At 42.9% G+C, this 27865-nt stretch overlaps 1 protein-coding gene across 1 annotated transcript in view; it reads right to left on the bottom strand.

The window, feature by feature from the left end:
- Positions 1-854: 854 nt before the first annotated feature.
- The window catches only part of CCM2L (CCM2 like scaffold protein), a 110316-nt gene continuing 83305 nt past the window's right edge, over positions 855-27865 (bottom strand). Inside the window, exons 8-10 of the mRNA XM_030212090.1 lie at positions 12750-12897; positions 7192-7330; positions 855-1484 (exon numbers count right to left, since the gene is read on the bottom strand). Of these exons, the coding sequence (XP_030067950.1) occupies positions 1222-1484; positions 7192-7330; positions 12750-12897 (550 nt within the window). The 3' untranslated portion in view covers positions 855-1221. The remainder of the gene's footprint in view (positions 1485-7191; positions 7331-12749; positions 12898-27865) is intronic.

Genomic DNA, 27865 nt, shown 5'->3' with positions numbered 1-27865 from the left:
AATCTGCTAGCTCAACCACAAGGTCAGCTAGTACATATATTTTGGATATGTGATACAAACAAATAGCATGGGGAAATAGGCATGGAATTTGTGACAGAACGTATAGTGGGAGAGAAGATTCTAGTAGGTGAATGAAGATAGCATGGCTTTGTGACTCAGACTCAGGTGGAGTGGCGTAACTGCTATTCTAAGAAATAGGGTATAAACTGATAATTGATAGGATAAAAGTCAGATGTGTTGGATTAGGAAAGTACATGATAGGTTAGTGGGATGTGCTAAGATGATAATTAGTTTCCTGCTTATTGTATAACATGTACTAAACCAAACTGTATAAAAATTAAAGAAATCTATGTTTGGGGGGGCTTCTTTGTTCCCAAGGCAGTGAACTGGCTTGGAGACAAGTTGGTCTCTCTAATCATTTCTTTTCTGTATCTCAGACTTGCTATAAGCCTTTGCTTGAGCTACTATTTACTTGCTTCCAGAATAAACTTTTCTTTTTATTTCATTTCTGAGTAAGTATTATTTGTTTTATTAGTGTAAGAAACAAACCCAAGAACATGGGTGTTCTAGCAGTAATCAGTTGGGGGTTGGCTAAAGGGGGACCATTATCTAATGTGTGATAATTGTAAGCAGACCCCAACACGGACTGTGAAAAATTTAAGGACGACCTTAGGAAATTGGAAGACTGGGCATCCAAATAGCAGATGAAATGTAATGTGGACAAATGCAAAGTGATGCACATTGGGAATAATCCGAATCATAGTTGCCTGATGCTAAGGTACACCTTGGGGTCAGCACCCAAGAAAAAGATTTAGATGTCATTGTAGACAATAAGCTGAAATCTTCTACCCACAGTGTGGCAGTGGTCAAAAAAGCAAACAGGATGCTAGGAATTATTAGGCAACACCCCCTACAAACTGCACTATCAACCTCAGTTACCATTCACAGACACAACACATGCAATACACACAGAGAGCACACAACAGAGATATAAACCTCTACAGACATGGAGAGGGTTTGGAAAGAATATCATGTGCCATGCTCTACATTCTTTCCCCACTTATTAGATACTAATATAAAAGGTGTATGCCTGTGACTACATGTCTATATCATGATTCAAAGGAAACTTTCAAAGTGTATTGCAAATAAGTATACATAAGTTATTATTACCAATGATAGGAGCCATTCATTGCTGATTATGATACATGAATCTTAACTCATTCACAAATAGTTATCTTCTTCCTCCTCATGAGCTAGTGCCTCAATGTCATGTGTGATGTCATTAATTATCTTGTTGAAGGATTCTGATTCAGAGTGGAGAGACCAATTGTCATAGCTGCGCACAGCAGAGGCGGATGTACTGCTCATACTTCTCTTTATCCTTCCAAAACTATCTGTCAGGATTCCACCTTCCTGGATACCAATGCTCTCCAGAAAGCTCTCAAAGTAGCCAATGTCCTGATCAGGAATGAAAGGTCTCATACCTAAAGGAACATAAATTACAGCTATAAAATAATCAAACTAACAGAACAATGTAACAATTACTTATAACAATTTATAGTACTTATTAAAAGGGCTGCCAATTACATGACTCAGAGATATACCAAAATAGGACTTAGGAACATGACAGCAGGGTGCTTAGGGCCATGATAGGGGGTTCACCATACAGAAACCTCGCTTGCACTACGACAGCTATGTAACCTGAATGAAAGGTGGTATATAAAATATATCAGTAAATTAAACTAAACAATAGTTAATGATAGCACTTCACAACATACTGCAAACCATTAGCTTCTGTGATATAGGCGGAATATCAAATAATTTGACAGAATTTTTGCCCATATGAATGTCATCTATAGACCTTCAACACAGAGGTAGAAGCTGGAAAAGATCTGGTTCTAGATATCCATAGGTTGGGAATGAAAGGGAAGGTGCTATTGCCAAGAGATTTCAACCTGCCAGATTGAAATGTCTTATCTGTAGAATCAAAAAGAAGCAGAGAATTTTTGGATGCCTTTCAAAAATATCCATTAAATTTATCTTAATTACATTGGACCATTCTATATGCATGTACTTATCTTCTAAAAGCTTGTAACAAAGTTCACAATCAATAAATTCTTAAGCTGTCTTGTACAGTATCTTGCCCTAGACATGACCTTAACATTGGTCAGCAAAAATACAGAAAAAAACAGGTTTTTGTTCCATTCTTGTGACACATCTCCCTCCCCAAGATCTTGTATAACCATCTCTGACCCACACACATCTGCTCAGAAAAATGATGATGGGGTCTTCTCAAGAGAGAAGGGGTGATGCTGGATCTAATGTTCACAAATGGAGAAAATATGTCTAACATCCGGGTAAGTGATCATCTCACTCTATGGTTTGCTATGAGATATGAGAAGAGAAAACCTGAACATGTTTACCATAGAAGAAGGAAGAATATGGGAGATACAGGGGCTCATATTTGAAACAGAAAAAAGTCTAAAAAGCAGTACAAAATGGCAGATTTTTTAAAACCAAAACATCCATTTTAAAAACCCATTTTAAAGACATTTTTCTATGCAGCTTGTCTGCAGTGCGTCCAAATCACAAGGGGGCATGTTGAGGGCAGGTGTTGGCTTGCCATAATGGAACACAGCAAATATGTCCAGGGCTAATGTCCTGTCACAAAAAGGTGCCCTAAATGATCAGATGACCACTGGAGAGATTAAGGCATGACCCCCCCCCCCTTATTCCTTCATGGTCACTGACCCTTCCCCTCCCCTCAAATATGTGAAAGAAACAGTACATACCAGCCTCCATGACAGTTTCAGATATTATGACCAGTCCTATTAGAGTAGGAAGCAGGTCCCTGGAGTAGGTCAGTGTATTGCTCTATAGAGAAGGGGGCCCAGGGTCATATCATATTCTAATTGTTATACTGGTGGTGGAAAGTGTGAGCCCTCCAAAAGTCACAAAATCCTACTGTATCCACATATAGGTGATACCTGCAGACAAAAGGGATATTTTGTGGTGTACAGTTGGATGCAGTAGGCTTTTGGTGGATTTTGGAGGGCTCCCCATACAATATAAGGGGGTAATAGTGAGATGTGCACCTGGGATCTTTTATGTGAAGTCCACTGCAGCGCCCCCTAGGGTGCTCCACTGCTCTGCTGGGATGTCTGTGTAGCCAGTCTACTAAGAATGTTGCCCCCCCCCCCCCCCCCAGATGACTTGTTTTTGTGCATTTTCCATTGGCTGCTTTTTGTTTTTTCAAAAAATGTTCACAAAGGAAAATTGCACTGAGCACAAAATGTCTAGGCAATGGCCATTTTCGAAACAACATTTTTCTGGTTTGAAAATCACTATGTTTACCACTTGATTTTGGATGTTTTCAGCAAAACATCCAAAATCGGATATAGACATCATATCAAAAATGCCCCTCATAAGTACATAAGCATTGCCATACTGGGATAGGCCAAAGGTCCACCAGGTCCAGTATCCTGTTCCACAAGTGGCCAATCTACATTGAAAATACCTAGCATAGGGTTGGGAACCTCAGTCCTTGAGGACCACAGCCCAGTTGAGGTTTTAGCATTTTCCCCAATGAATATGCTCGAGATCTATTTGCATGCAATGGAGGCAGTGCATGTAAATAGATCTCATATATATTCATTGAGAAAATCCTCGAGGGCCGAGGTTGCCCACCCCTGACCTAGCAGGATCCCAAAAGAGTACAGATTTCATGCTGCTTATCCCTGGAATAAGCAGTGGATTTTCCCAAATCCACTTTAATAACGGTTTATAGATTTTTCTTTTAGAAACTTGCGCAAACCTTTTTTTAAACCCCGCTACACTAACCACTTTTTCCACATTCTCTGTCAATGAGCAAGCGATTCACGTCTACCCATTCCATTCCACTCATGATTTTATAGATCTCTATCATATCTCCGCTCACCCATATGTTCTCTAAGCTGAGCAGCCCTAGTCTTTTTAGCCTTTCTTCATAAGGAAGTCATCCCATCACCTTTATTATTTTTGTTACCCTTCTCTGTACTTCTTCTAATTCTGCTATATCTTTTTTGAGATGCAGAGATCAGAATTGCACCCAATATTCAAGGTGCAGATGCATCATGGAATAATACAAATCCATTTTAATATTTTCTGTTTGTTCTCCACTTTTCCTTTAAAAAAATATTTTTTTATTTTAAGCAATTTAACAATTTTACAAGAAAACTCTTGATCTGAAAGATGAATATTAATTAGAGAGAAACCTTAATTACATTAAAGGAAATAAAACAGGAATAAAAGAAAAACATAATCCTCTTCATATTTTTAACACAATAAAGATAAGGAAATCAATAAAGTGATAATTCTATCTCAAGTCCACAAAAGCAAGGCACAATATAAAAGAAATAAGCCAATACAAGGAGAAACAAGCAGAAAGACAATACCAAGCTAAGATAAATACTTCTACGGAGTAGAAGTTGTTGGCGTTGGCACTGGTGGAGGAGGAGTAGACACCAGCTTAGAGTCCAAGAAAGTCACTGAGGGGTCCTTTTACTAAGCTATAGGAAAAAGGGCCCTGTGGTAGTGGCAGGGGCCCTTTTTACCACAGCGGTAAAAAGCCCTTAAAAAATAATGGCCATGTGGTATGATTATTCTTATCGCGTGGCCATGTGGGGTGGAGCACTTACCACCACACATATGGATGCAGCTTTAGGAAAGATTGACGCATCCATTGGGTTTGTCTGGAAATATCAGGAAACACTCTAACCTTATGATTCAAAAATACTTCTAGTCTATGATGAAAAAACAACCTCAAAATCCAATCTCGGTCTGGTTGTAAAACAAAGTCCCCAATCAAAGTAGCTGTCTGCATTTCAATAGTTTTATCTTCTATCATCTGTTCAGACCCCTCCACTATTGGTTGTTCAGAAAATTTCTTAGCATAAGGTAACAAATAATATATTCTGGACACCGGGGGTAAGATTGTTCTGGTATTTTCAAAATCTCAGCAAGATACCTTTTAAAAATAATAAGAGGGGGGGCATTAGCTTGCAATTTAGTCAAATTAATAAAACACAGCATTTTCAATCTCTGCTGATTTTCCGAGTTTTCAATTTTCCTCTGCAACTACAAATTTTCTTTAATTAAAGTGGACTGCCCCTCTTTAAGTTTCCCAGTCTCAGACTTAGATGAACATTCAAATAATTCCAAAAACATTGTGCTTTAAGTTCAATATCAGCACCTTTGCCAGGTAGGGATTAGGTTTGAGTGACTAAGGTTGAGATCTTCTTAGAAAATTAACTCTATAAACTCACCAGAGCATCCTGTGTCAAATCCAAAGTTATCACAGCAGGCTTTGCAGGTAGTAGGGACTTACTGAACAATCCTTTCTGGACACACTCACTGCTCTGCTCCTATACCTCTGCTGTGGCATTTGAAACACCGACAGAAACTTGAGCCGCACTCTTTTGTGCTGCTGGGCTCGGCGATTGTTTGCTGTGGTCTGCCCCTGCACCTAGAACTAATAGACCCTCCTCAGAGCTCACAGATCCGGGAATAACCCAGAGCAAAATTGCTGGCATCATTGAAGGATTCCACGTTTCAGGGCTGAAGGAGATGTCTACTTCAAGCGGGGAGGAGTGAGTGGTTTACCCCCCCACTTCCCCCCCCCCCCCCCCCCCCAACACAGCAAAGATGTCAGTCCTAAAGTCATGCTTGGGACCGTAAACTCTGTGTTTCCCCCTTCGCTTAGGCACAAGATAGCAAGAAATCCAAAGAAAAACAGCAAAAAAAAAAAAAAAGGTTAAGGTGGGAGAGGATCAACAAGAGATGCTTCCTACTCCGACATTATCTTGCATCTTCCATTCCTTTGCTAATACGTTCTAACATTCTATAATAATTTCTAACATTCTATTTGCTTTCTTAGTCATTGCTGCACACTGAGCAGAGGATTTCAACATGTCATCAGTGGATATCAGTGACAACGACTCCTGATGTGGAATCTTGTATCATGTAGCTATAGTTTGGGTTCCTCTTCTCTACCTGCATCACTTTGCACTTGCCTACATTAAATTTCTTCTGTTATTTTGATACCCAGTCACCCAGTCTTATAAGCTCCTCTTACAATTTCTCACAGTTCTCTTTTAATTGAATAATATTGTGTCATCAGCAATTTGATCACCTCACTTGTTATTCTTGTTTGCAGGCCATTTATAAGTATGTTGCAAAACAAAGGACCCAGGACAGAACCCCACTACTTACTCTTCTCCATTGAGAATATTGACCATTTTACCCTACTCTCTGTTTCCTATCTGTGGCCTCCAGGGTTCTTGGGTAATCTGCATCTTTTACTCTAGCTCTGAGTTGATGTAAATATTGAGTGCTAGGAGAAGAGTACAAAATCCTGCTATATTTTAGCGCTTTTATTTACACTGCGAACAATTTTTTATTTAACATTTTGCATGCCTACTGTGCTACCCTTTAGTGCAGTGGTTTTTCTGCTAATTTTTCTATGCTAACATTTCTTGCTGCATTGACAGCAATATTAGTGTAGGAAAATCAGATGTAAACCATCTTGCCCAAGGATAGCACAGTTTACTGCCTAGGGGCCATAGTGATAAAGCTGAAACCTTTGCCATATTGTTCCTTTATTAACTACTCAAAACGTGTTCTGTGATGGTATTAAAAGAAGAAAACATGGGGAGGAGAAAAAACAAACCTCATGGACATTTGACAACAACATAACAAGAGTGAGGCAAAAGAAGGAACGAGGATTCCAGAAAGTCAATATAGAATCTTTAATCTAGTTAGCAAATCTACCGGATTCTCCCGCAGGCACTACACTCAGCATTTCTTTATCATTCACAGCTATGAGTGGCAGTTGAGAGCATACTAATATATACAGGACTATATTGCACCAACATACAATCCAGGGTTTTGACCCTGAAGCAGGCACACACTCCGAAACATGGTCATGTCGGGTCCTTGATGTGTTGGATCTGCTGACTAGATTAAAGGTCCTATATTGACGTTTTGAAATCCTCGGTCATTCTTTTTCCTTACTCTTCTTGTGTTGCTGTGATGGTATTAGCACATAGCTCCAAAGTATCAAATGAAGCTCAGCATAAACACAGATAAAGAATGAAGGCAAGAATAGAAATCAAAGTAAAATTTAGTGTCTCAATACAAAAATAGATAATTTACCTAAAAAAAGGAATTTTCTCTTGTCCCCATAGAGCCGCAATAGATCCCTGCAATATTCTTGAACTGATACTCCCAACCGGTACTCTCGAAGCAACAGGGCAAACTGCTGGATCTCCTGAGCGTTGAGCTTGTTCCTTAGCTGTTGATTGCAGGCAAAGAAAGATCAAGTATTGGAAATTACAGCAGCCACACACCAGGGATATATTTAACAACTCATAGCCACACAACTGTAGATCATACAATCAAATTTCATCCAAACATACCCAAGATCCCTCTGTTGAACATATCCTGAAACATTTCCAGGCCAGATATGGACTCCGTCTACAAACTCTATCCAGATTCACAATGACTTCTGTTATATATTTCTCTAACTGCTTCCTGTTTTTCCAGGAAACTCTAGTATGATACAATAGATTCAGAATACAAATTAAACACTCTAATGCACTCATTTTCAAAGCAGATAGACGTCTCAAAATGCCCCCAAAAATGTCCATCTGTCAAAAATGTCCGAATAGCTATTGAGGAACACCCAAACAGAAAACATCCAAGTGTGCTAGGCATCTTAAATAGGACATCTTCTGAAAATGAGTGTTCCGGGAGGGCATGTCGGAGGTGTGCTGAGGGCAGCCTTATGATTTGGACATCTTCACATGATAATGGATAGCTGGACAATGTCTAGGGCAGGAAATGAAAATGTCCAGCCCTAGACCTGATATACAAGTGACTAAATCAAGCTATGACTTGTCTTATTTGACCCATTTGTGCTGATGCTGGAGAGTGGAGAGGTGGATCTAGTTGCTGTGTGATGGAGAATGGAGAGTTGAATAGTGGTTGGTTTGCTATTTTTGTATGTCCTAGTGTGAAACATTTGTATCCCACATCTCCTGCCCTGCCTGTTCTGTTTGTTTCTCCCTGAACTTGTTGCCCACACCTGCCTGCCCCTTACCACACCCATCCCTTGCTGTACCACCCCTTCTTCCTTTTGTGTGTCTTTCCCCTACCAGCCCCTCACTGCCCCCAACCTAGTACACCTCCCATTGTAGCTCCTTACCTGCCTCTGCTGTGTTTCTCATTTTCCCTTTGTGCAATCCCAGTTTGTCAGTGTGCTGATTGAGTGTGTCACTACATGATGTTGATTCCTACAGTTGTTGGTGGCATTCACAGTAGTGTTACTGGGCTACATCTGTGGTGGTGGGAAACCTGCACAAGAAGCATGGATGTGCTGAATGATTGTGTTATAAGTGCATTGCTGGATGAGGCTGAGCGTCTGGAAGGGAGGGCTAGGAAGAGATATCCCTACCAAAGAATATTCAAGCCAAGGATCTAGTTCATGGAGCTTAGTGATCAGGAGTGCATTAACAGGTTCCATTTTGATAGGGCTGCCATTCAGCACCTGTGTCAGCAGCTAGAACCCCCTCTTCAGGCCAGGACACGCAGAAACAATACTGTGTCAGTGCACCTTAAGATCACAGCCTCCCTTGCCTTTCTTGGTACTGGAAGCTTTCAGTCTGTCCTGGCAGTCACTGCAGGCATCATCCAGTCTCCTATCTTACTGTGTCTATCCCAGTTTCTAGATGCCTTCCTCTGATTACATGGCCCTTCCCAGTATAATTCAGTAGATCCAGGACACCATGAGCTGGTTCTACAACATAGGCTCTTTTCCGCGGTCAAACAGATAATAGACTGCACCCATGTGGCCTTAGACCCCCCCAAGAGGCCACCTATAGGAACAGGAAAGCATTTTACTCAATTAAAATGCATGTGGTGTGTAATGCACAAGGGGAGATAGTAGATGTCTGTGCATGTTAACTAGGGTCCTGCAATGATTCCTACATTCTGCGCCACTCAGAAATCTACCAGCAGTTTGACTGAGGGGAAATCACTGGTGACTGGTTACTAGGCAAGCAGGACTGTGATTCCCTCCCCTTCTATTCCCTTCCCCAAAGGTATCCACAGTTGCTCCCACCACCCAGCAGCCCTCTGCCCCAGACCCTATCCCTTACTCCAAGCTGATGAAACACACCCATGTACTGGGACTGGGAGACTGGGTGTCTAAATGGCAGATGACGTTTAATGTGAGCAAGTGCAAAGTGATGCATGTGGGAAAGAGGAACCCGAATTATAGCTACGTCATGCAAGGTTCCACATTAGGCGTCACGGACCAAGAAAGGGATCTAGGTGTCGTCGTTGATGATACGTTGAAACCTTCTGCTAAGTGTGCTGCTGCGGCTAAGAAAGCAAATAGAATGTTAGGTATTATTAGGAAAGGAATGGAAAACAAAAATGCCTTTGTATCGCTCCATGGTGTGACCGCACCTCGAATATTGTGTTCAATTCTGGTCGCCGCAACTCAAAAAAGATATAGTGGAATTAGAAAAGGTGCAGAGAAGGGCGACAAAAATGATAAAGGGGATAGGACAACTTCCCTATGAGTAAAGGCTGAAGTGGCTAGGGCTCTTTAGCTTGGAGAAGAGACGGTTGAGGGGAGATATGATAGAGGTCTATAAAATAATGAGTGGAGTGGAAAGGGTAGAGTTGAATCTTTTGTTTACTTTTTCCAAAAATACTAGGACTAGGGGGCATGCGATGAAGCTACAAAGTAGTAAATTTAATACATATTGGAGAAAATGTTTCTTCACTCAACGTGTAATTAAACTCTGGAATTTGTTGCCAGAGAATGTGGTAAAGTCGGTTAGCTTAGTGGGGTTTCAGAAGGGTCTGGACGGCTTCCTAAAGGAAAAGTCCATAGACCATTATTAAATTGACTTGGGGAAAATCCACTGCTTATTTCTGGGATAAGCAGCATAAAAGGTATTGAGTTTTCTGGGATCTTGCCAGGTATTTGTTACCTGGATTGGCCACTGTTAGAAACAGGATGCTGGACTTTGGTCTGTCCCAGTGTGGCAATACTTATGTACTTATGTAATTCAATCTGGCCTTTTGAACTGTTGCTCACTGCATTCAAAAATAGCCCTCCTATGTGATTTGATTTCCCTTCATCAATTTGATATTTATTGCCTTTTGGAGACGTGGCTCTGAGATGGGGAGGAATCATACTTATATCAATGTTTACCTTTCTTCACTACTCTTCAACATTTTCATTAGTCCTTTGACAACATTACTACAAGATCATAATATCTGCTTTTACATCTACGCTGATGACATTTTGTTGATCTATCCAGTATCTCCCCTGGTTAAGAATCTATCTCCACTTCATGATGCTGTACAATTGTTCTCAGTTTGGTTATCAGTGTATCGACTTGTCCTTAATCCTGCCAAGTCCACTGCTGGATTTCAGGATTTGTATTTAAACCCAGAGATCCACTCTCACTCTTTAATCTATCTATCACCCCGGTAGATTCTTTTTGCTACCTGGGCATTACTCTGGATTCCAGATTGGCCTTTGATATTCAGATTTTTCAAATTGTAAAAAAAGTTTTTTTCTGGCTCCGTAGGCTACGCTCTATCCACATCTTCTGGATTTTGCTTCATTATATACTCTAATTCATGCCTTCATTATTTCCTGCCTTGATTACTGTAATACAGTTTATGCTGGTCTGCCATAATCTCAACTTCACCGCTTACAAACTTTACAAAACTCAGCTGTTTGTTTAATACTTAATGGTAAGTGATTTGACTTTGTCACTCCCCTCATGGTTCAGGTTCATTGGCTTCCTGTGACATTTTGCATACAATTTAAAATTCTTATTCTTACTCACAAGACACTATATCTTGGTACTCTGTACTATCTAGCGTCTTCCATTGTTCCTTATACCCCTTCCCGGACTCTGCGATCTCTGGATGCCAAATGATTAGTACTTCCCTCCCCTAGGCAAGCCCATTATGAGTTAACTCGAACCTCCAGATTCTTTTTCTTGGCCCCTTCCCTTTGAAATAGCTTACCTGCTAATCTGAGAACTGAGTTTTCCTTACCTAAATTTAAGGCAAAACTTGCCTTTTTCTTTTCAACAGCTTTCGGATTAGGTTCCAGCCTGTGAGTTTGAGACATAGCCCTCCCCCTCTGCTCTTTCCTAACTCCCCTCCTTCCCCTTCCTCCTTTGTTTCTTGTCTTGGTTTACGTGTTATTGTAGATTGTATGATTGGTTCTTTCCTATTTTAAATGGAATTTTTTTCTTAAATTTGTGTTGACTCAATTTTAATTTTTATTGTAAACTGCTTTGACTTTCTTTTAACTAAAGCTGTATATCAAGCCTCTAAATAAACATAAACATACTCATTCATTGCTCCAGAAGATGGTTGTTATGGAGCTGCTATGTTGTTGTTACTCACTTTGGCCTCTCAGGTGCTCCCTCATGCAGTGTATCATTGCCCTGTCCTCTCTCCTGATCTACCTGTAATGGTGCCTGAGCATCTCGAGGTCGTGGTGTATGCTGAAATGTCTGCAAAACACAAGTTTGAGGAGATAGGGTTCAGGTGGTGGCTGTTTTTAGCTTGGCAGACCTGGTTTCCATATGACATGTTTTGCTATGCTCCTCAGAAGGCCTGGGATAGTTAAGGCAGCTGGTTTGGGGCTTGCTGGTGGGGGTGGGGGGGGGGGGTGCAGTCACTGCATGCCCAGAAGTCCTGCTTGCCATTAGGTGGGCATGGGATTGTAGTTGACTTGGAGCAGTTTCTGAGTGACATCTGTACATTGGAAGGGAGGTGGTGATGCACACCTGGTCAAGGCATATGGGACTTGAGGTTTCAGGGTCTGCATTTGTGGGCTGCTGTGTAGGCATGGAGCAGCAGGCCTGAGATTATGTAGTGGGGTCTCTGAGATGTGGAGCCCCTCATTGTCAACCTTGCATGCTGGAATGGGGGACAGGTTCTGGCCTTTCCTGCAAATGTGGCCCATGGGGACAGAGAAGGGGGGCTGATGGCCTTCCCAGTAACTCACAATCTGCATGTGACCTTGCTAGTGTATGTGCTTGAACATGGCTGATATTGGGCTCATAGCAGCCCTGCATGTCACTCATCTTTCAAGGTCCTCCTGATCGTGCTCCAGACCCTCATGGAAACATTATGTGGAGACAGCCTGTGGTGTTGCTGAAATAGATCCCTACGGTGCCTGAAGTACAGCAGGTCTAGCATTCTGCTCTCCTCTGCAGAGAAATTGGGCTCTTGCCTCGTAGACATTTTGCAGTATGAGGGGATGCCCTTTCACATGCACAGGAACATAGATGTTTTACATATGGAAATGTTCACCCCTCCTGTGATGTCCTGCTAGTGCAGGACCATTTCTGCATTTTTGTCATTTTCGCTAGGTCATTTTCCAACAGGAAAAAGAACTATCTATAAATGTCTATGTCAGTGCATCCTAAATTTGGACGTTTTGGGGGACAATTTTGGAACACATGAAAACACTCTTTGTCTATATCCATTATCAGGCCATTTTATAAGGACATTTTGAGATGGATGGATGTTTTCTTTTTCACTTAGGCGTCCTTTCAAAAATGCCCCTCCATGTCTAGCATTAAGTACATTTCACTGTGATAAAGGAGTGGGAGTAGAAGCTTGACTAATGAAGATTTTTTTATTTGAGATGAGATAATCCATACCATCACCATGTAGTCCTGCAATTGTTCCAGCCCCACACTGCTTTGGTCACTTTCACTATAAGTGGTCACCACACTACGGCACGACTCTTGGAATGAGGGCGAAGACTTTCCACTATAATAAGCTTCAAATGTATCATGGGAATCCAAACTAAACAAAACAAAACAAGGAAGCACATTAGATGTTATACTTATTTGGCATCCTTAACCAAAGTGCCTGATAAAGAGAGAGAGATAGTGATGGCAGCAGAGCATAATAGAAAAAGAGAAACATAAGATGAAAGTCAGAGCAGACATTTCTGAAGAGATGGGTGGTGGTCGAGTATGCAAAACTGAAAGAATTTCAGAGCATCTTAAATGAAACAAACTAACCTAATCTAAAGTGTAGCACTGAGGAGCACAAGGCACTAATAAGACCAGAGAGAAACCAAATCATGAATATATTTGCATCCTAATGTGAGGTGTTTATAAACTTACTGTTTTTTAACTGCGAGACAATGGCAAGTAAGATCACATTCATTCATTTATTTCGATTAGTTAATCATCACTAAAAACATCTCAAAGTGATTTCCAAATTTCAATAAAACTACAAAATCACCAATCAGGTTCCTGCACTAACCTTGAACTCTAACCCCTCTAAAACTCTATATACAGCCCCCTACAAATTATCTCCCATGTATAAATCAACAACTGAGTCTTCTCATGTAATAATCTGAAACCAGATCTTCCCCTAAACTGCCTAGAATATGAGATAGTGCGGTCTACAGACTGTGTGCTAAATAAATAAATAATCTTTCCCAGAAATGCTAATCTCCACAACCAAGATTTTACCAACTTGTGAAAACTGAAGTAATTGCTCTCCAGCCCAATCTCATCTAGCAGCTTTTTCCACCGTCAGACCCTGTACCAAAAGTATTCTTTTCCTAGTCTTCTGTAGCTAGATCATTTTTGGTGAAGATCACAACCTATGTGATAAACTAGGGAGCCAAAGAATAGAAAGTCTTTAAAATGTATAAATCCCCCTCTATAACCCAGATACCCAATGCAGCTCTCATAATATTGGGGTAGCATAATCTCTCATCTACAACCCTCCCAACAACTGTGCTGTGGTATTTTGTAACAATTGCAAATGTGCCACATATTTCTTAGAAACCTCTATCAACAAAGTATTATCATAGTCTAGCCTTGGTGAAATCACATGTTGAACCAGTAACTGTAATTTCTTCCTGCTCAAAAAATTCTGCACTTGACAAATAATGCGAAGATGAAAAAACACTAGTTGAACCACTTTTGAAAAATATATACCTTAGCTTTTAATATGGTTCCTCACAGGAGGCTCATGAATAAACTGTGCAGGCTGAAGTTAGGACCCAAAGTAATGAACTGGATTGAAAACTAGTTGACTGACAGACAACAAAACCTGCTTGGAGGAAAGGAAGGTGAGTAGTGGAGTGCCTCAGGGATCACTAGTACTGGGGCTGATTCTATTTAATATATTTGTGAGTGATATTGCTGAAGGGTTAAAAGGAAAATTTTGCCTTTTTGTGGATGACACAAAGATTACCAACAGAGTGGACACCATAGAGGGAATAGAAAACATGAGAAGGGATCTACAAAAATTAGCAGCATGGTCTAAGGTCTGGCAGTCAAAATTTAGCATGAAGAAGTACAGAATGATGTACTTGGGATACAGAAATCCAAAGATATATGAGATAGGTATAATTCAGAAATACTTTAGGGTGATATTGATTGAAGATCTCAAGATTGTGAAACATTGTGACAAGGTGTTGGCTGTAGCCAGAAGGATGCTAGTCCACATAGAGAGAGGTTTAACAAGTAGAAGAAAGGGAGATGTTAATGCCCCTGTAAAAGTTATTGGTGAGGCCCCACTTGAAGCATTATGTTCAGTTTTGGAGGCTGTATCTCACTAAGGACATAAAGACTTGAAGTGGTTCAGAGAAAAGGAACAAAAATGGTATGTGATTTGCACCAAAAGACGTATGAGAACAGACTTGAGGACCTGAATTTGTATACCCCAGAAGAAAGGAGGGATACAGACATATAAATATTTGAAAGGTATTAATATACAAATAAATCTTTTTCAGAGATGGGGAAGCGGTAGAACTAGAGGGCATGAATTAAGGTTGCAAGGGGTGGGGGTCAACTTAGGAATAATGTCAGGAAGTACTTTTTCACCGAGAGGGTGATGGATGCCTGGAATGCCCTCCCATAGGAAGTGGTGAAGACAAAAACAGTAGCAGAATTCAAGAATGCATGAGATAAACACAAAGGATTCCTATATGGAATATAGTAGTTGGGAAGTAAGGATACTACCAGGCAGACTTCTAAAGTCTGTGTCCTAATTACAGCTAGACGGATTTGGTTGGGCTGGGGTGGACTTTGACGGCAATTATAGTAGTTGAAAATTAAAAGCAAGAGCCGGGCAGACTTCTACCACCTGTGCCCTGAAAATGGCAAGGACAGATCAAGATCAAGCATGCATATGTTATATCACATCATATCATATGCTATGAGTTTATCTTGTTGTACAGACCAGATGAACTATGCAGATCTTTATCTGCTGTCATCTATTATGTTACTATCCAATCAGATACCCAAATTACAGACAACAGGTTTCAAAGGAATCTGAATATCTCTTAAAGAATTTGTAAACTTAGCTGCAGCCTCCCTCTCAACTCGGGCATTCGGCACACACTCAGACGTATCAACCCCCGCCCCCTTCAATACCACACTACAAGCCGTATCTTCGATAGAATTGGATTTATTTTGGCCGCAGCCAGGAACATCAAAATTGTTACAACTTAAACAAATTACATTACATCTTTTAATAATCATTATGCCAGCATGCATTTCTACCCGGGTACACAGCTTCTACACGTAGTTGCATATTCTGGGCCACAGGCCAAGCTGTACCAAGCCCCTGTGGCCCCCTGTGTTGTTTTCCAAGCACCCGACGTCACTTGGTGTCTCCCGTTGAAGGAGGCACCTACCACATTTACAAAATGATGTTCTAGGCCTCCCTGCTGCTGAAGCCAGGAGACAAGCTGTATACATGTTGTTGCCCGTTGAAGGAGGCACCTACCACATTTACAAAATGACGTTCTAGGCCTCCCGGCCGCCAAAGCCAGGAGACAAGCTGTATACACGTTGTTTCCTTATAACAAGGCTGCTCACATGCAAGCCTACCATTTGCATCAACTTGATAACTTTCCATACAACTCTTTCTGCAGCAGTAGTTACCCCAAACTTGTAACTGTTATGTGTCAAGCTGCTGTGTACTCATTGCTGGCTGTGCGTAAACATTGTAGTCTAACGCCTCGCTGCGACAAATCTTGCCTCTCAAGTGGGTGGGCGTTGCTCTTCTCCTGCCTCTAAATTCAAAAGGACTTCCTGTGCAGTTCGAATTCCTCTCTCCTCCTCCCTTGCTCCTCCCCTTCTTTCCTGCCCCCTCCCCTTGCTACCCCTTGTTTCCCTCCCACTACTACTTCTGCTCTCTAGCTGGCCCTCCCTGTACCCTCCCCCACACTTCTGTCTTCGCTGGCCTTCAGCCCGGTTGTGGTTGGCCCCCCTTTAATGGGTGTGCCTGGTTCTTTCCCAATCAGAGCACTTAAGATTTCTCTACAATCATCTGCAGCCATCAAGCTATCATATTTCAGATCTTCCATTCAGTGAGTCCTAGCTGGTAGCATTATCTGATTATCATCTGCAAACAGATGATATTGAAACCCTGGGCTATATAGTTCTCTAAAAAAGAGTGCTAAAAAATATTTGAAAACACGGCAGGATACAGGCCTGAGCCCTGTGGAATCCTATGTGACATGACCCACTCATCTGAAACCTGTACCCAGACTAATTGCTTCCTCTCATCCAGAAGAGAGAAATCACCCACCAAAAAAACCCCAACAACCCAAAAAAAACCCCAAACCCCAACCTATCAATGATGGACCACATCAAATGCTGCAGAGAGATCTAGAAATATAATCACCACATTCAACTCATCACCAGTCCAACAATATACATATCCATAGAGACAAGAAACAAGGGTTCCATGCTACAGTGTTTTCTAAAACCTATGCATTATGATTTGTTCATTAAGAATATCCTCCAACTGCTGTTCAACAATTTTCTCTGTTTCCCTATAAAAGCAACATATTTTGATTCCTGCTCATCTGTGAACAAAATCCTTTAATATTTTCCTTCAAAAACTGTTGCTTTAGGACTTTTAAATTGGTGAGTTATCTTTTATTATTTTCTGTCTCTACTTATGTGGAAATCAAGGATCAACAAGCTGTAGCTGATGCTTTTCTATTGGACTAATTTAGGACCCTGTTTACAAAATTGTGCTAAGGGCGTGCTAGTGTTTTTAGCATGCGCTAAACATTAGTTCAAGTTAAATGCTAAAGACACCCATATATTCCTATGGGTGTCTCTAGCATTTAGCGCGTGCTAATTTTAGTGCACACTGAAAACGCTAGTGCACCTTAATAAACAGCGCCCTTACTGTATCTCATCAAAGCGTGAGCCCTTATTTCCACATATCCAAGTGGACTAATATGGCAATCACAATTTTCTGTTTGTACTTAGAGACTGAAGAGGAGATTTTACCAAGTTGTGATTCAGTGCTTCTTTTGTTTGTATTAAGTGAATGCTCCTGCCTTCTTATATCCCACATACCAATCCTATCTCTTCTTTTTCTTATTTTTCATCAACAAGTAGAAGTGAGTCAGACATACAAGTGGGTGATGTTTTTGCATTTCACTGGGCTAGATCAATCCTCCTAGAGCACAGACCTGGAAATAAAGTGCAGAGCATGTACAACCCTTCCCACAAGCAGGTCTCCTCAGCACTTCAGTTTTGTGTTTTTTCTCTCTCTCTCTCTCTCTGAAGAATGGACATCAAAACAAAGCTATTCCATTTTTGATAAGGTTTTACCTCTGTGCATTTTTCTGACACAATTTTTTGCTGTTCCATAAAGAAAATTAACTTTTCCAAATATTTTGTTATTTTTAATTTGGGGATGTGCTCATTCGACATGTCCCAGATGAAGTCAAAGTCTACATATTGCTCACAGTGTGGGAGAAAGATCCAGAAATTCATCAGCTACTCCAAATATTTGATTTGTCTAAACTCCAATCACAACCAAGCTAACTGGAAGTATTATGGTTATCTGTCTCTATGAGCCCCATAAAACTGGCTGGACCATCTTGATAACTGTTAGAAAGGAATACAGAGAAGAGGTCACATGGTGCCATGCAGCAGACAGAAGGCTGATTGCTCTGCTCTCAGCCTAACCAATAATAACTAGTGATTTTATCAGCAATTTTGCACTTGCCCTCCTCGCTCAAACAACTTGTAAAGGGACGAGAAAAGAGAAAGACAAAGAGTTGGCTAGGAGCTCCCATGATGGTAGGAAGATCTGCGCCTCCATATCTAATAGCGGGATCTGAGTGGGCAATGCCAATACATGAATGGGCTGTACCGCACCGGCAGCCACAAGCATGGCTTTGTAAACGGAGGTTTGCTAGATACCACTTTAAAGAAGCGTATATTTCACAAGTAGATTTTATTTTGCACCATAGTTTTTTTAGTCCTTTTTTCTATTGCTATTTTCCTGTTAAGTTATAAAGGCTAAGGGCCCCTTTTACAAAGCGTCTACACAGTTAGTGCATGCTAATTTTTAGCACACACTAAAAACGCTAGTGTACCTTTGTAAAAGACCCCCTAAATGAGCAGTGTCTATATATTTTGGGCATCGCTGCTTGCTGTTCCTAACGTGGATGTTAATAATTGCTCCACTTACATTTTTATAAAATATCACGTCATTTTGGTGGGAAGATCAGATGTTTGTCACACTACTATATTGGTATGTGCCTCTTAAGTATTTTTTCCTCACTGTCTCTGTTAAAAAAAAATTGTTAAGTTGCTTCTTGCTTGCCAATGTTGTATGACCAAGGCATGTTGCTCTGAATGGACTACAGTAATTACTATGTAAGTTTTCTTGCACATTTGCAGTTTTGATCTATAGTTCTTTGATAGGACTAAGTCTTTTTTTCATTCACACATCTATTCTAATGTGTCTGTTGCTACATGGTGATAACTTACATAGCAACAGTAAATAACGGCAGATAAAGACCTGTACGGTCCATCCAGTCTGCCCAACAAGATAAACTCATTTTACATGGTATGTGATACTTTATATGTATACCCGAGTTTGATTTGTCCTTGCCATTCTCAGGGCGCAGACCGTAGAAGTCTGCCCAGCACTCTTCTTCTACTAAAAGTTCTGAAGCTAATGTCAAAGCCCCTTAAAATTTACACTCAAGCTCATCCATATCTATTCAGCCATGATCAGGGCGTGGACCACAGATGTCTGCCCAGCACCGGTTTTGCTTCCCAATTACCGATGTTGCCACCCAATCTCCGCTAAGATTCCATGGATCCATTCCTTCTAAACAGGATTCCTTTGTGTTTATCCCACGCATGTTTGAATTCCATTACTGTTTTCATCTCCACCACCTCCCGCGAGAGGACTTTCCAGGTATCCAAAATACTTCCTGACATTACTCCTGAGTCTGCCCCCCTTCAACCTCACTTCATGTCCTTTAGTTCTATCGCCTTCTCGTCTCTGGAAAAGGTTTGTTTGAGGATTAATACCTTTCAAATATTTGAACATCTGTATCATGTCACCCATTTCTCATTTCCTCCAAGGTATACATGTTCACATAGGCGCCGACTCCGTGGGTGCTGTGGGTGCTCGAGCACCCCCAATATTTCATCCACCGGAAGTTCTTTCACCCACTGGAAGTTCGTTCCCTCCCTCCCTCCTCCCTTCGAGTTCCAGGCCCCCTCCCTCCGAATTTTAAAAGTCATCTATTTTACCTCATTGGGGTTAGGGCGGCAGCAGCGGTAAAAAGCATGCAGGCTCTGCTCGGTGTTTAGTTCAGTTTTCCCTTCTCTCTCTCTCAGCTCTGGTCCCGCCCTCATTTCCTGTTTCCGCAAGGGCGGGGCCAGAGCTGAGAGAGAGAGAAGGGAAAACTGAACTAAGCACCGGGCCGAGCCTGCATGCTTTTTACCGCTGCTGCTGCTGCTGCCGCCCTAACCCCGACGAGGTAAGACAGATGACTTTTAAAATTTGGAGGAAGGGGGCCTGGAACTCAAAGGGAGGGAGGGAGGGGGGACCCTGGAACTCAGAGGGACCCTGGAACTTAGAGGGAGGGACCCTGGAACTGGGAGGGACTGGAACTGGGAGGGAGGGAGGGGGTCCTGGAACTCAGAGGGAGGTGGAGGGGGGGCAAGGGAGGGGGAGGAGGACGAGATGGAGGGGGAGGGGGAATGCACCATCTGTAAAAAAATAATTCAGCACCCCCAATCATTTTGAAAAGTTGGCTCCTATGCATGTTCAGGTTTGCAACACAAATCCCATACCATTTTTGTAGCTTTTCTTTGCACTGCTTCCAGTCTTTTTACATCTTTAGCAAGATTCAGCCTCCAAAACTGAACACAACACTCCAAATGGGGCCTCACCAACGACTTGTAGAAGGGCATCAACACCTCCTTTCTTCTGCTGGTTATTCCCCTCTCTATGTAGCCTAGCATCCTTCTGACCATGGCCGTTGCCTTGTCACATTGTTTCTTCACCTTCAGATCCTCAGACACCAACACCTAAAGGTCTCTCTCCTGAGTCGAGCTTACTAATCTCTCCCCTCCTATTCGGTATCTCTTGTTTGGGTTTCTGCACCCCAAATGCATCACTACTACTACTACTACTACTATTATTTAGCACTTATACAGTGGTGGAAATAAGTATTTGATCCCTTGCTGATTTTGTAAGTTTGCCCACTGACAAAGACATGAGCAGCCCATAATTGAAGGGTAGGTTATTGGTAACAGTGAGAGATAGCACATCACAAATTAAATCCAGAAAATCACATTGTGGAAAGTATATGAATTTATTTGCATTCTGCAGAGGGAAATAAGTATTTAATCCCTCTGGCAAACAAGACCTAATACTTGGTGGCAAAACCCTTGTTGGCAAGCACAGCGGTCAGACGTCTTCTGTAGTTGATGATGAGGTTTGCACACATGTCAGGAGGAATTTTGGTCCACTCCTCTTTGCAGATCATCTCTAAATCATTAAGAGTTCTGGGCTGTCGCTTGGCAACTCGCAGCTTCAGCTCCCTCCATAAGTTTTCAATGGGATTAAGGTCTGGTGACTGGCTAGGCCACTCCATGACCCTAATGTGCTTCTTCCTGAGCCACTCCTTTGTTGCCTTGGCTGTATGTTTTGGGTCATTGTCGTGCTGGAAGACCCAGCCACGACCCATTTTTAAGGCCCTGGCGGAGGGAAGGAGGTTGTCACTCAGAATTGTACGGTACATGGCCCCATCCATTCTCCCATTGATGCGGTGAAGTAGTCCTGTGCCCTTAGCAGAGAAACACCCCCAAAACATAACATTTCCACCTCCATGCTTGACAGTGGGGACGGTGTTCTTTGGGTCATAGGCAGCATTTCTCTTCCTCCAAACACGGCGAGTTGAGTTCATGCCAAAGAGCTCAATTTTTGTCTCATCTGACCACAGCACCTTCTCCCAATCACTCTCGGCATCATCCAGGTGTTCACTGGCAAACTTCAGACGGGCCGTCACATGTGCCTTCCGGAGCAGGGGGACCTTGCGGGCACTGCAGGATTGCAATCCGTTATGTCGTAATGTGTTACCAATGGTTTTCGTGGTGACAGTGGTCCCAGCTGCCTTGAGATCATTGACAAGTTCCCCCCTTGTAGTTGTAGGCTGATTTCTAACCTTCCTCATGATCAAGGATACCCCACGAGGTGAGATTTTGCATGGAGCCCCAGATCTTTGTCGATTGACAGTCATTTTGTACTTCTTCCATTTTCTTACTATGGCACCAACAGTTGTCTCCTTCTCGCCCAGCGTCTTACTGATGGTTTTGTAGCCCATTCCAGCCTTGTGCAGGTGTATGATCTTGTCCCTGACATCCTTAGACAGCTCCTTGCTCTTGGCCATTTTGTAGAGGTTAGAGTCTGACTGATTCACTGAGTCTGTGGACAGGTGTCTTTCATACAGGTGACCATTGCCGACAGCTGTCTGTCATGCAGGTAACGAGTTGATTTGGAGCATCTACCTGGTCTGTAGGGGCCAGATCTCTTACTGGTTGGTGGGGGATCAAATACTTATTTCCCTCTGCAGAATGCAAATAAATTCATATACTTTCCACAATGTGATTTTCCGGATTTAATTTGTGATGTGCTATCTCTCACTGTTACCAATAACCTACCCTTCAATTATGGGCTGCTCATGTCTTTGTCAGTGGGCAAACTTACAAAATCAGCAAGGGATCAAATACTTATTTCCACCACTGTATAGTGCTACAAAGCGTACGCAGCACTGCATAAACATAGAAGAAAGACAGTCCCTGCTCAAAGAGCTTACACTCTGCTCTTCTTGGCATTAAATTTTAACTATACATACAAATAAAGGTACTCCCTTTTACTATATCAATGATTCTTTAATCCTACATATGTGATTAACATCAATACATTACAAACATTTCCTAACTTACTACTACTACTACTACTACTATTTAGCATTTCTATAGCGCTACAAGGCATACGCAGCGCTGCACAAACATAGAAGAAAGACAGTCCCTGCTCAAAGAGCTTACAATCTAATAGACAAAAAATAAATAAAGTAAGCAAATCAAATCAATTAATGTGAATGGGAAGGAAGAGAGGAGGGTAGGTGTAGGCGAGTGGTTACGAGTCAAAATCAATGTTAAAGAGGTGGGCTTTCAGTCTAGATTTAAAGGTGGCCAAGGATGGGGCAAGACGTAGGGGCTCAGGAAGTTTATTCCAGGCGTAGGGTGCAGCGAGACAGAAGGTGTGAAGTCTGGAGTTGGCAGTAGTGGAGAAGGGAACAGATAAGAAGGATTTATCCATGGAGCGGAGTGCACGGGAAGGGGTGTAGGGATGGACGAGTGTGGAGAGATACTGGGGAGCAGCAGAGTGAGTACATTTATAGGTTAGTAGAAGAAGTTTGAACAGGATGCGAAAACAGATAGGGAGCCAGTGAAGGGTCTTGAGGAGAGGGGTAGTATGAGTAAAGCGACCCTGGCAGAAGATGAGACGGGCAGCAGAGTTTTGAACTGACTGGAGAGGGGAGAGGTGACTAAGTGGGAGGCCAGCAAGAAGCAGATTGCAGTAGTCTAAACGAGAGGTGACAAGGGTGTGGATGAGGGTTTTGGTAGAGTGCTCGGAAAGAAAGGGGCGGATTTTAAGGATATTGTAAAGAAAGAAACGACAGGTCTTGGCAATCTGCTGGATATGAGCAGAGAAGGAGAGAGAAGAGTCAAAGATGACCCCAAGGTTTCGAGCTGAGGAGACAGGGAGAATGAGAGAGCCATCAACAGAAATAGAAAACGGGGGGAGCGGGGAGGTGGGTTTGGGGGGGAAAATGAGAAGCTCGGTTTTGGTCATATTTAATTTCAGGTGGCGTTGAGACATCCAGACAGCAATGTCAGACAAGCACGCTGAAACTTTGGTTTGGATGCAAGGTGAGATATCAGGGGTAGAAAGGTAGATTTGGGAGTCATCAGCATAGAGATGGTAGGAAAAGCCATGGGATGAGATTAATGAACCAAGGGAAGAAGTGTAGATAGAAAAGAGGAGGGGACCAAGAACAGAACCCTGAGGTACGCCGACAGGCAGAGGGATAGAAGTAGAAGAGGATCCACCAGAGTGAACACTAAAGGTGCGGAGGGAGAGGTAGGAAGAGAACCAGGAAAGGACAGAGCCCTGGAATCCAAGTGAGGACAGGATATCCAGAAGTATGCTGTGATCGACAGTGTCAAAAGCAGCGGAAAGATCAAGAAGAATGAGGATGGAATATTGACCTCTGGATTTAGCCAGTAATAGGTCATTGGAGACTTTAGTAAGCGCAGTTTCGGTTGAGTGGAGAGGGCGAGAACCAGATTGTAGTGGGTCAAGAATAGCATGTGAGGAAAGAAAATCAAGGCAGCGGCGGTGAACAGCACGCTCAAGTACGCTCAAGTACTTCAAAGGAACTCACTCATTCATGCCTTTCACTTCGCCATTCATCCAATAGCCTTTATACATCATATGGTATACATATATATGAATGTCTTTTATATTAAATGTATACTGAACACATTCCCTGTGTGCCAGGTATTTCTCACAGTCCAATTTGTTGACCAAAAGATTAGTTTCCTTCTGTTGACATCTTAACATTTAGTCAATTTTGGCAATTTTGGCAACATGATCGTGTGTTGAAAATAAATCAATTGTTTGTAAGATCCCAAGATAGGCCAATTTAAATGGCTCCACGCAGCTTGAAGAGTGCTTCCATTTGAACCATTTGGAAATGCACCCTCTAATTTCACTTTAGCTCAACTGGCTCCTCAATGCAAGACCACATTTCGTGTTGTCCTTCTTCAGGAGGAGCAACTCCCGTGGCCTATAACAACAAAATATACAAATACTACTCCAGCTAAAGGCACCATTATAGCTACTCATTTTCACCAATTAATAATCAACTTTTTCATATCGTATATGGCTGCTTACCTTTGGGAATAAACATCCAAAGAGGGAGCCACTGTCAACCGTCCCTGAGAGAGGGAAGACTATAAACCATCCCCCCACTTCTGAAGTATAAATAATCTAGTCAATTGAGCTCATCTGACTGCACCTTATTGAATTATACCCATTCCACCTCAAGATTCAAACCCCTAGGGACTACCGTATTCCACTTAAACATAAAGCGTTGTTCCATGGAGAACAACCGCGCAGTGACGTCACCACCCCGTCCAGACGATGCAATATACAACCCCTTCACTAATGCATGTTGCTTTATTGTGTAAGAAATATTTCTTGGTAGTCCCTGGTATCAAGACATAATCAGTAAATACAGAGAACTTACAATAAACACATTTCCCGCATGGAGAGTGATACCCATTTTCTTCATAGGTCTTGGATCTCTTTAAACGCTCACCTAAATTAGCCTTGCAGGAATATGCTACTTTGTGGTGCTAACAATTGCCCTTGTTTGTTGCCATGTAAGTAAAGTTTGTATTTGTAATACTGAATTGATTCAACTGTTCGAGCATGAAGCCGACTATTAAGGGTGGCCTGTACAGCCAACAAGTGCGCCTTTTGTTGAAGATTGGGCCAACGCCCAAATCTTCTACGCGCTTCCTGAACCTGCTGGTCTAAGCGAAGAATTTCTTTATCTCTAGCCTTCTTTTTGAAGCTCGTGTATGCTATTATAGTTCCTCTAAGAACCGCCTTAGCGGCTTCCTAGTATGGCACCGGGTCCCCCCGGTGAACTGCATTAGTGACCTGATAATCTGTCCACTGGCACATTAAATATTCCCAAAATTCATTATCCCCATATTGCCACCTGGGTGCCTGGCCTTCACCTGAACCCACTGTATGTAAACACCAAATTAACGCATGGTCCGAAACACTGTAAGGGCCTATACCTGTGTCATGAACTGTGGTAAACAGAGCCCTAGATATTAACCAATAATCAATTCTGGACTGAGATGCGTGAGCCCTGGAGAGATGAGTGTAATGTCTATCCTGTGGTGTGAAGTCCGCCATATATCTACCAACTCTACTACTACTACTAACTAACATTTCTAAAGCGCTACTAGGGTTACACAGCGCTGTACAATTTAAACATAGAAGGACAGTCCCTGCTCAAAGAGCTTACAATCTAAAAGACAAGAGAACAATCTAAAGACAAGTGTACAATCTAGAGGACGAGTGAACAGTTAATCTGATAGGGTGGATAGATTGGGGCATTCTATATTTCTCAAGCGGTTAGGCGCCGAAGGCAGCATTGAAGAGGTGAGTTTTAAGCAGAGATTTGAAGATGGGTAGGGAGGGGGCATGGCGTATGGGTAAAGGAAGATTGTTCCAGGCATAGGGTGAGGCAAGGCAGAATGAGCGGAGCCTGGAGTTGGCAGTGGTGGAGAAGGGTACTGAGAGAAGGGCTTTGTCCTGTGAGCGGAGGTTACGGGCGGGAACATAGGGGGAGATGAGGGTGGAGAGGTAGTGAGGAGCCGCAGACTGAGTGCATTTTTGTAGGTAAGGAGGAGGAGCTTGAATTGTATGCGATATCTGATCGGAAGCCAATGAAGTGATTTGAGGAGAGGGGTGATATGAGTATATTGGTTCTGGTGGAATATAAGACGTGCGGCAGCATTCTGAACGGATTGAAGGGGGGATAGATGGCTGAGTGGGAGGCTGGTGAAGAGTAAATTGCAGTAATCAAGGCGAGAGGTAATGAGAGCGTGGACGAGAGTTCTGGTGGTGTGCTCAGAGAGGAAAGGGTGAATTTTGCTGATGTTGAAGAAGCGACAGGTCTTGGCAGTCTGTTGGATATGCGCAGAGAAGGAGAGGGAGGAGTCGAAGATGACTCCGAGGTTGCGGGCAGATGGGACGGGGAGGATGAGGGTGTTATCAACTGAGATAGAGAGTGGAGGAAGAGGAGGTTTAGGAGGAAAGAAGAGGAGCTCGGTCTTGGACATGTTCAGCTTCAGGTGGCGGTTAGACATCCATGCCGCAATGTCGGATAAACAGGCTGATACCTTGGCCTGGGTCTCCGCGGTGATGTCAGGTGTGGAGAGGTATAGCTGGATGTCATCAGCATAAAGATGATACTGAAAACCATGAGACGAGATCAGCGAGCCCAGGGAAGAGGTGTAGATTGAGAAAAGAAGGGGTCCAAGGACAGATCCCTGGGGAACTCCAACAGATAGTGGGATGGGAGTGGAGGAAGATCCATGGGAGTGTACCCTGAAGGTGCAGTGGGAGAGATAAGAGGAGAACCAAGAGAGGACAGGGCCTTGGAACCCAAAAGAGGACAGCGTGGCAAGAAGTAAATCATGATTGACAGTGTAAAATGCGGCGGAAAGATCGAGGAGGATGAGGATGGAGTAGTGACCTCTGGATTTGGCCAGGAGCAGGTCATTGCAAACTTTAGAGAGTGCCGTTTCTGTCGAGTGCAGAGGGCGAAAACCGGATTGAAGTGGATCGAGGATGGCATGAGAGGAGAGAAAATCAAGGCAGCGGCTGTGAACGGCGCGCTCAAGTATTTTGGAGATGAAGGGTAAAAGAGAGATGGGGCGGTAGTTGGAGGGGCAGGTAGGGTCAAGTGAAGGTTTTTTGAGGAGAGGTGTGACAACGGCGTGCTTGAAGGTGTCAGGGACAGTTGCAGTGGAGAGAGAGAGGTTGAGGATGCGACAGATGGAGGGGGTGACAGTATGGGAGATGGTGTTGAGTAGGTTGGTGGGGATGGGATCAGAGGAACAGGTGGTGCATTTCGAGGAAGAAAGAAGGCGGGAAGTTTCATCCTCGGTGATCTCAGGAAAAGAGGAGAAAGAGGCCTGGGTAGGTTGGTTGAGGGAGAGGGTTAAAGGGTGAAGAGGAGGTGGTGGCTTGGTCGTGAACTCAAGGTTGATCTTTTGCACTTTGTCGCGGAAATAGTCGGCCAGTGATTGAGGAGAGAGAGAAGGGGGAGTAGGAGCGGGGGGCACTTTTAGGAGGGAGTTAAGGGTGGTGAAGAGACGACGAGGGTTGGAGCTGAGAGAATTGGTCAATTGGGTGTAATAGTCCTGTTTTGCACGGAATAGGGAGGAGTGGAGGGAGGATAGCATGAATTTGTAGTGGAGGAAGTCTGAAAGGGTACGAGATTTCCTCCAGAGGCGCTCAGCGGATCGGGTGCAAGAGCGAAGGTAACGGATGCAAGGACGTGATGGAGAGGAGGCGATTAGAGATAGTAGATGATAAGGTGGAGGGGTCAATAGCCTGGAGGTTCCTGGAGGTGGTGGTTAAAGTTGGACGGGGTGGGGGGGGGGTGAAGAAGTGTGAATGTGATCAGGTGATGATCGGAGAGAAGAAGAGCTGAGACGTGGAAATTGGAGGGTGAGCCGGAGGAGGAGAGGACGAGGTCAAGACAATGGCCGTCACGGTGAGTAGGGGTGGTGGAGCACAGCTGGAGGTTGAAGGAGGATGTTAGGGTGAGGAACTTAGAAGCATGGGGGTCGGATAGGTCATC

Source organism: Microcaecilia unicolor, chromosome 8, assembly GCF_901765095.1.
Source record: "Microcaecilia unicolor chromosome 8, aMicUni1.1, whole genome shotgun sequence".
Lineage (NCBI taxonomy): Eukaryota > Metazoa > Chordata > Amphibia > Gymnophiona > Siphonopidae > Microcaecilia > Microcaecilia unicolor.
The sequence above is the reverse complement of the archived record's forward strand: the minus strand, read 5'-3'. Positions and strand labels throughout refer to the sequence as shown.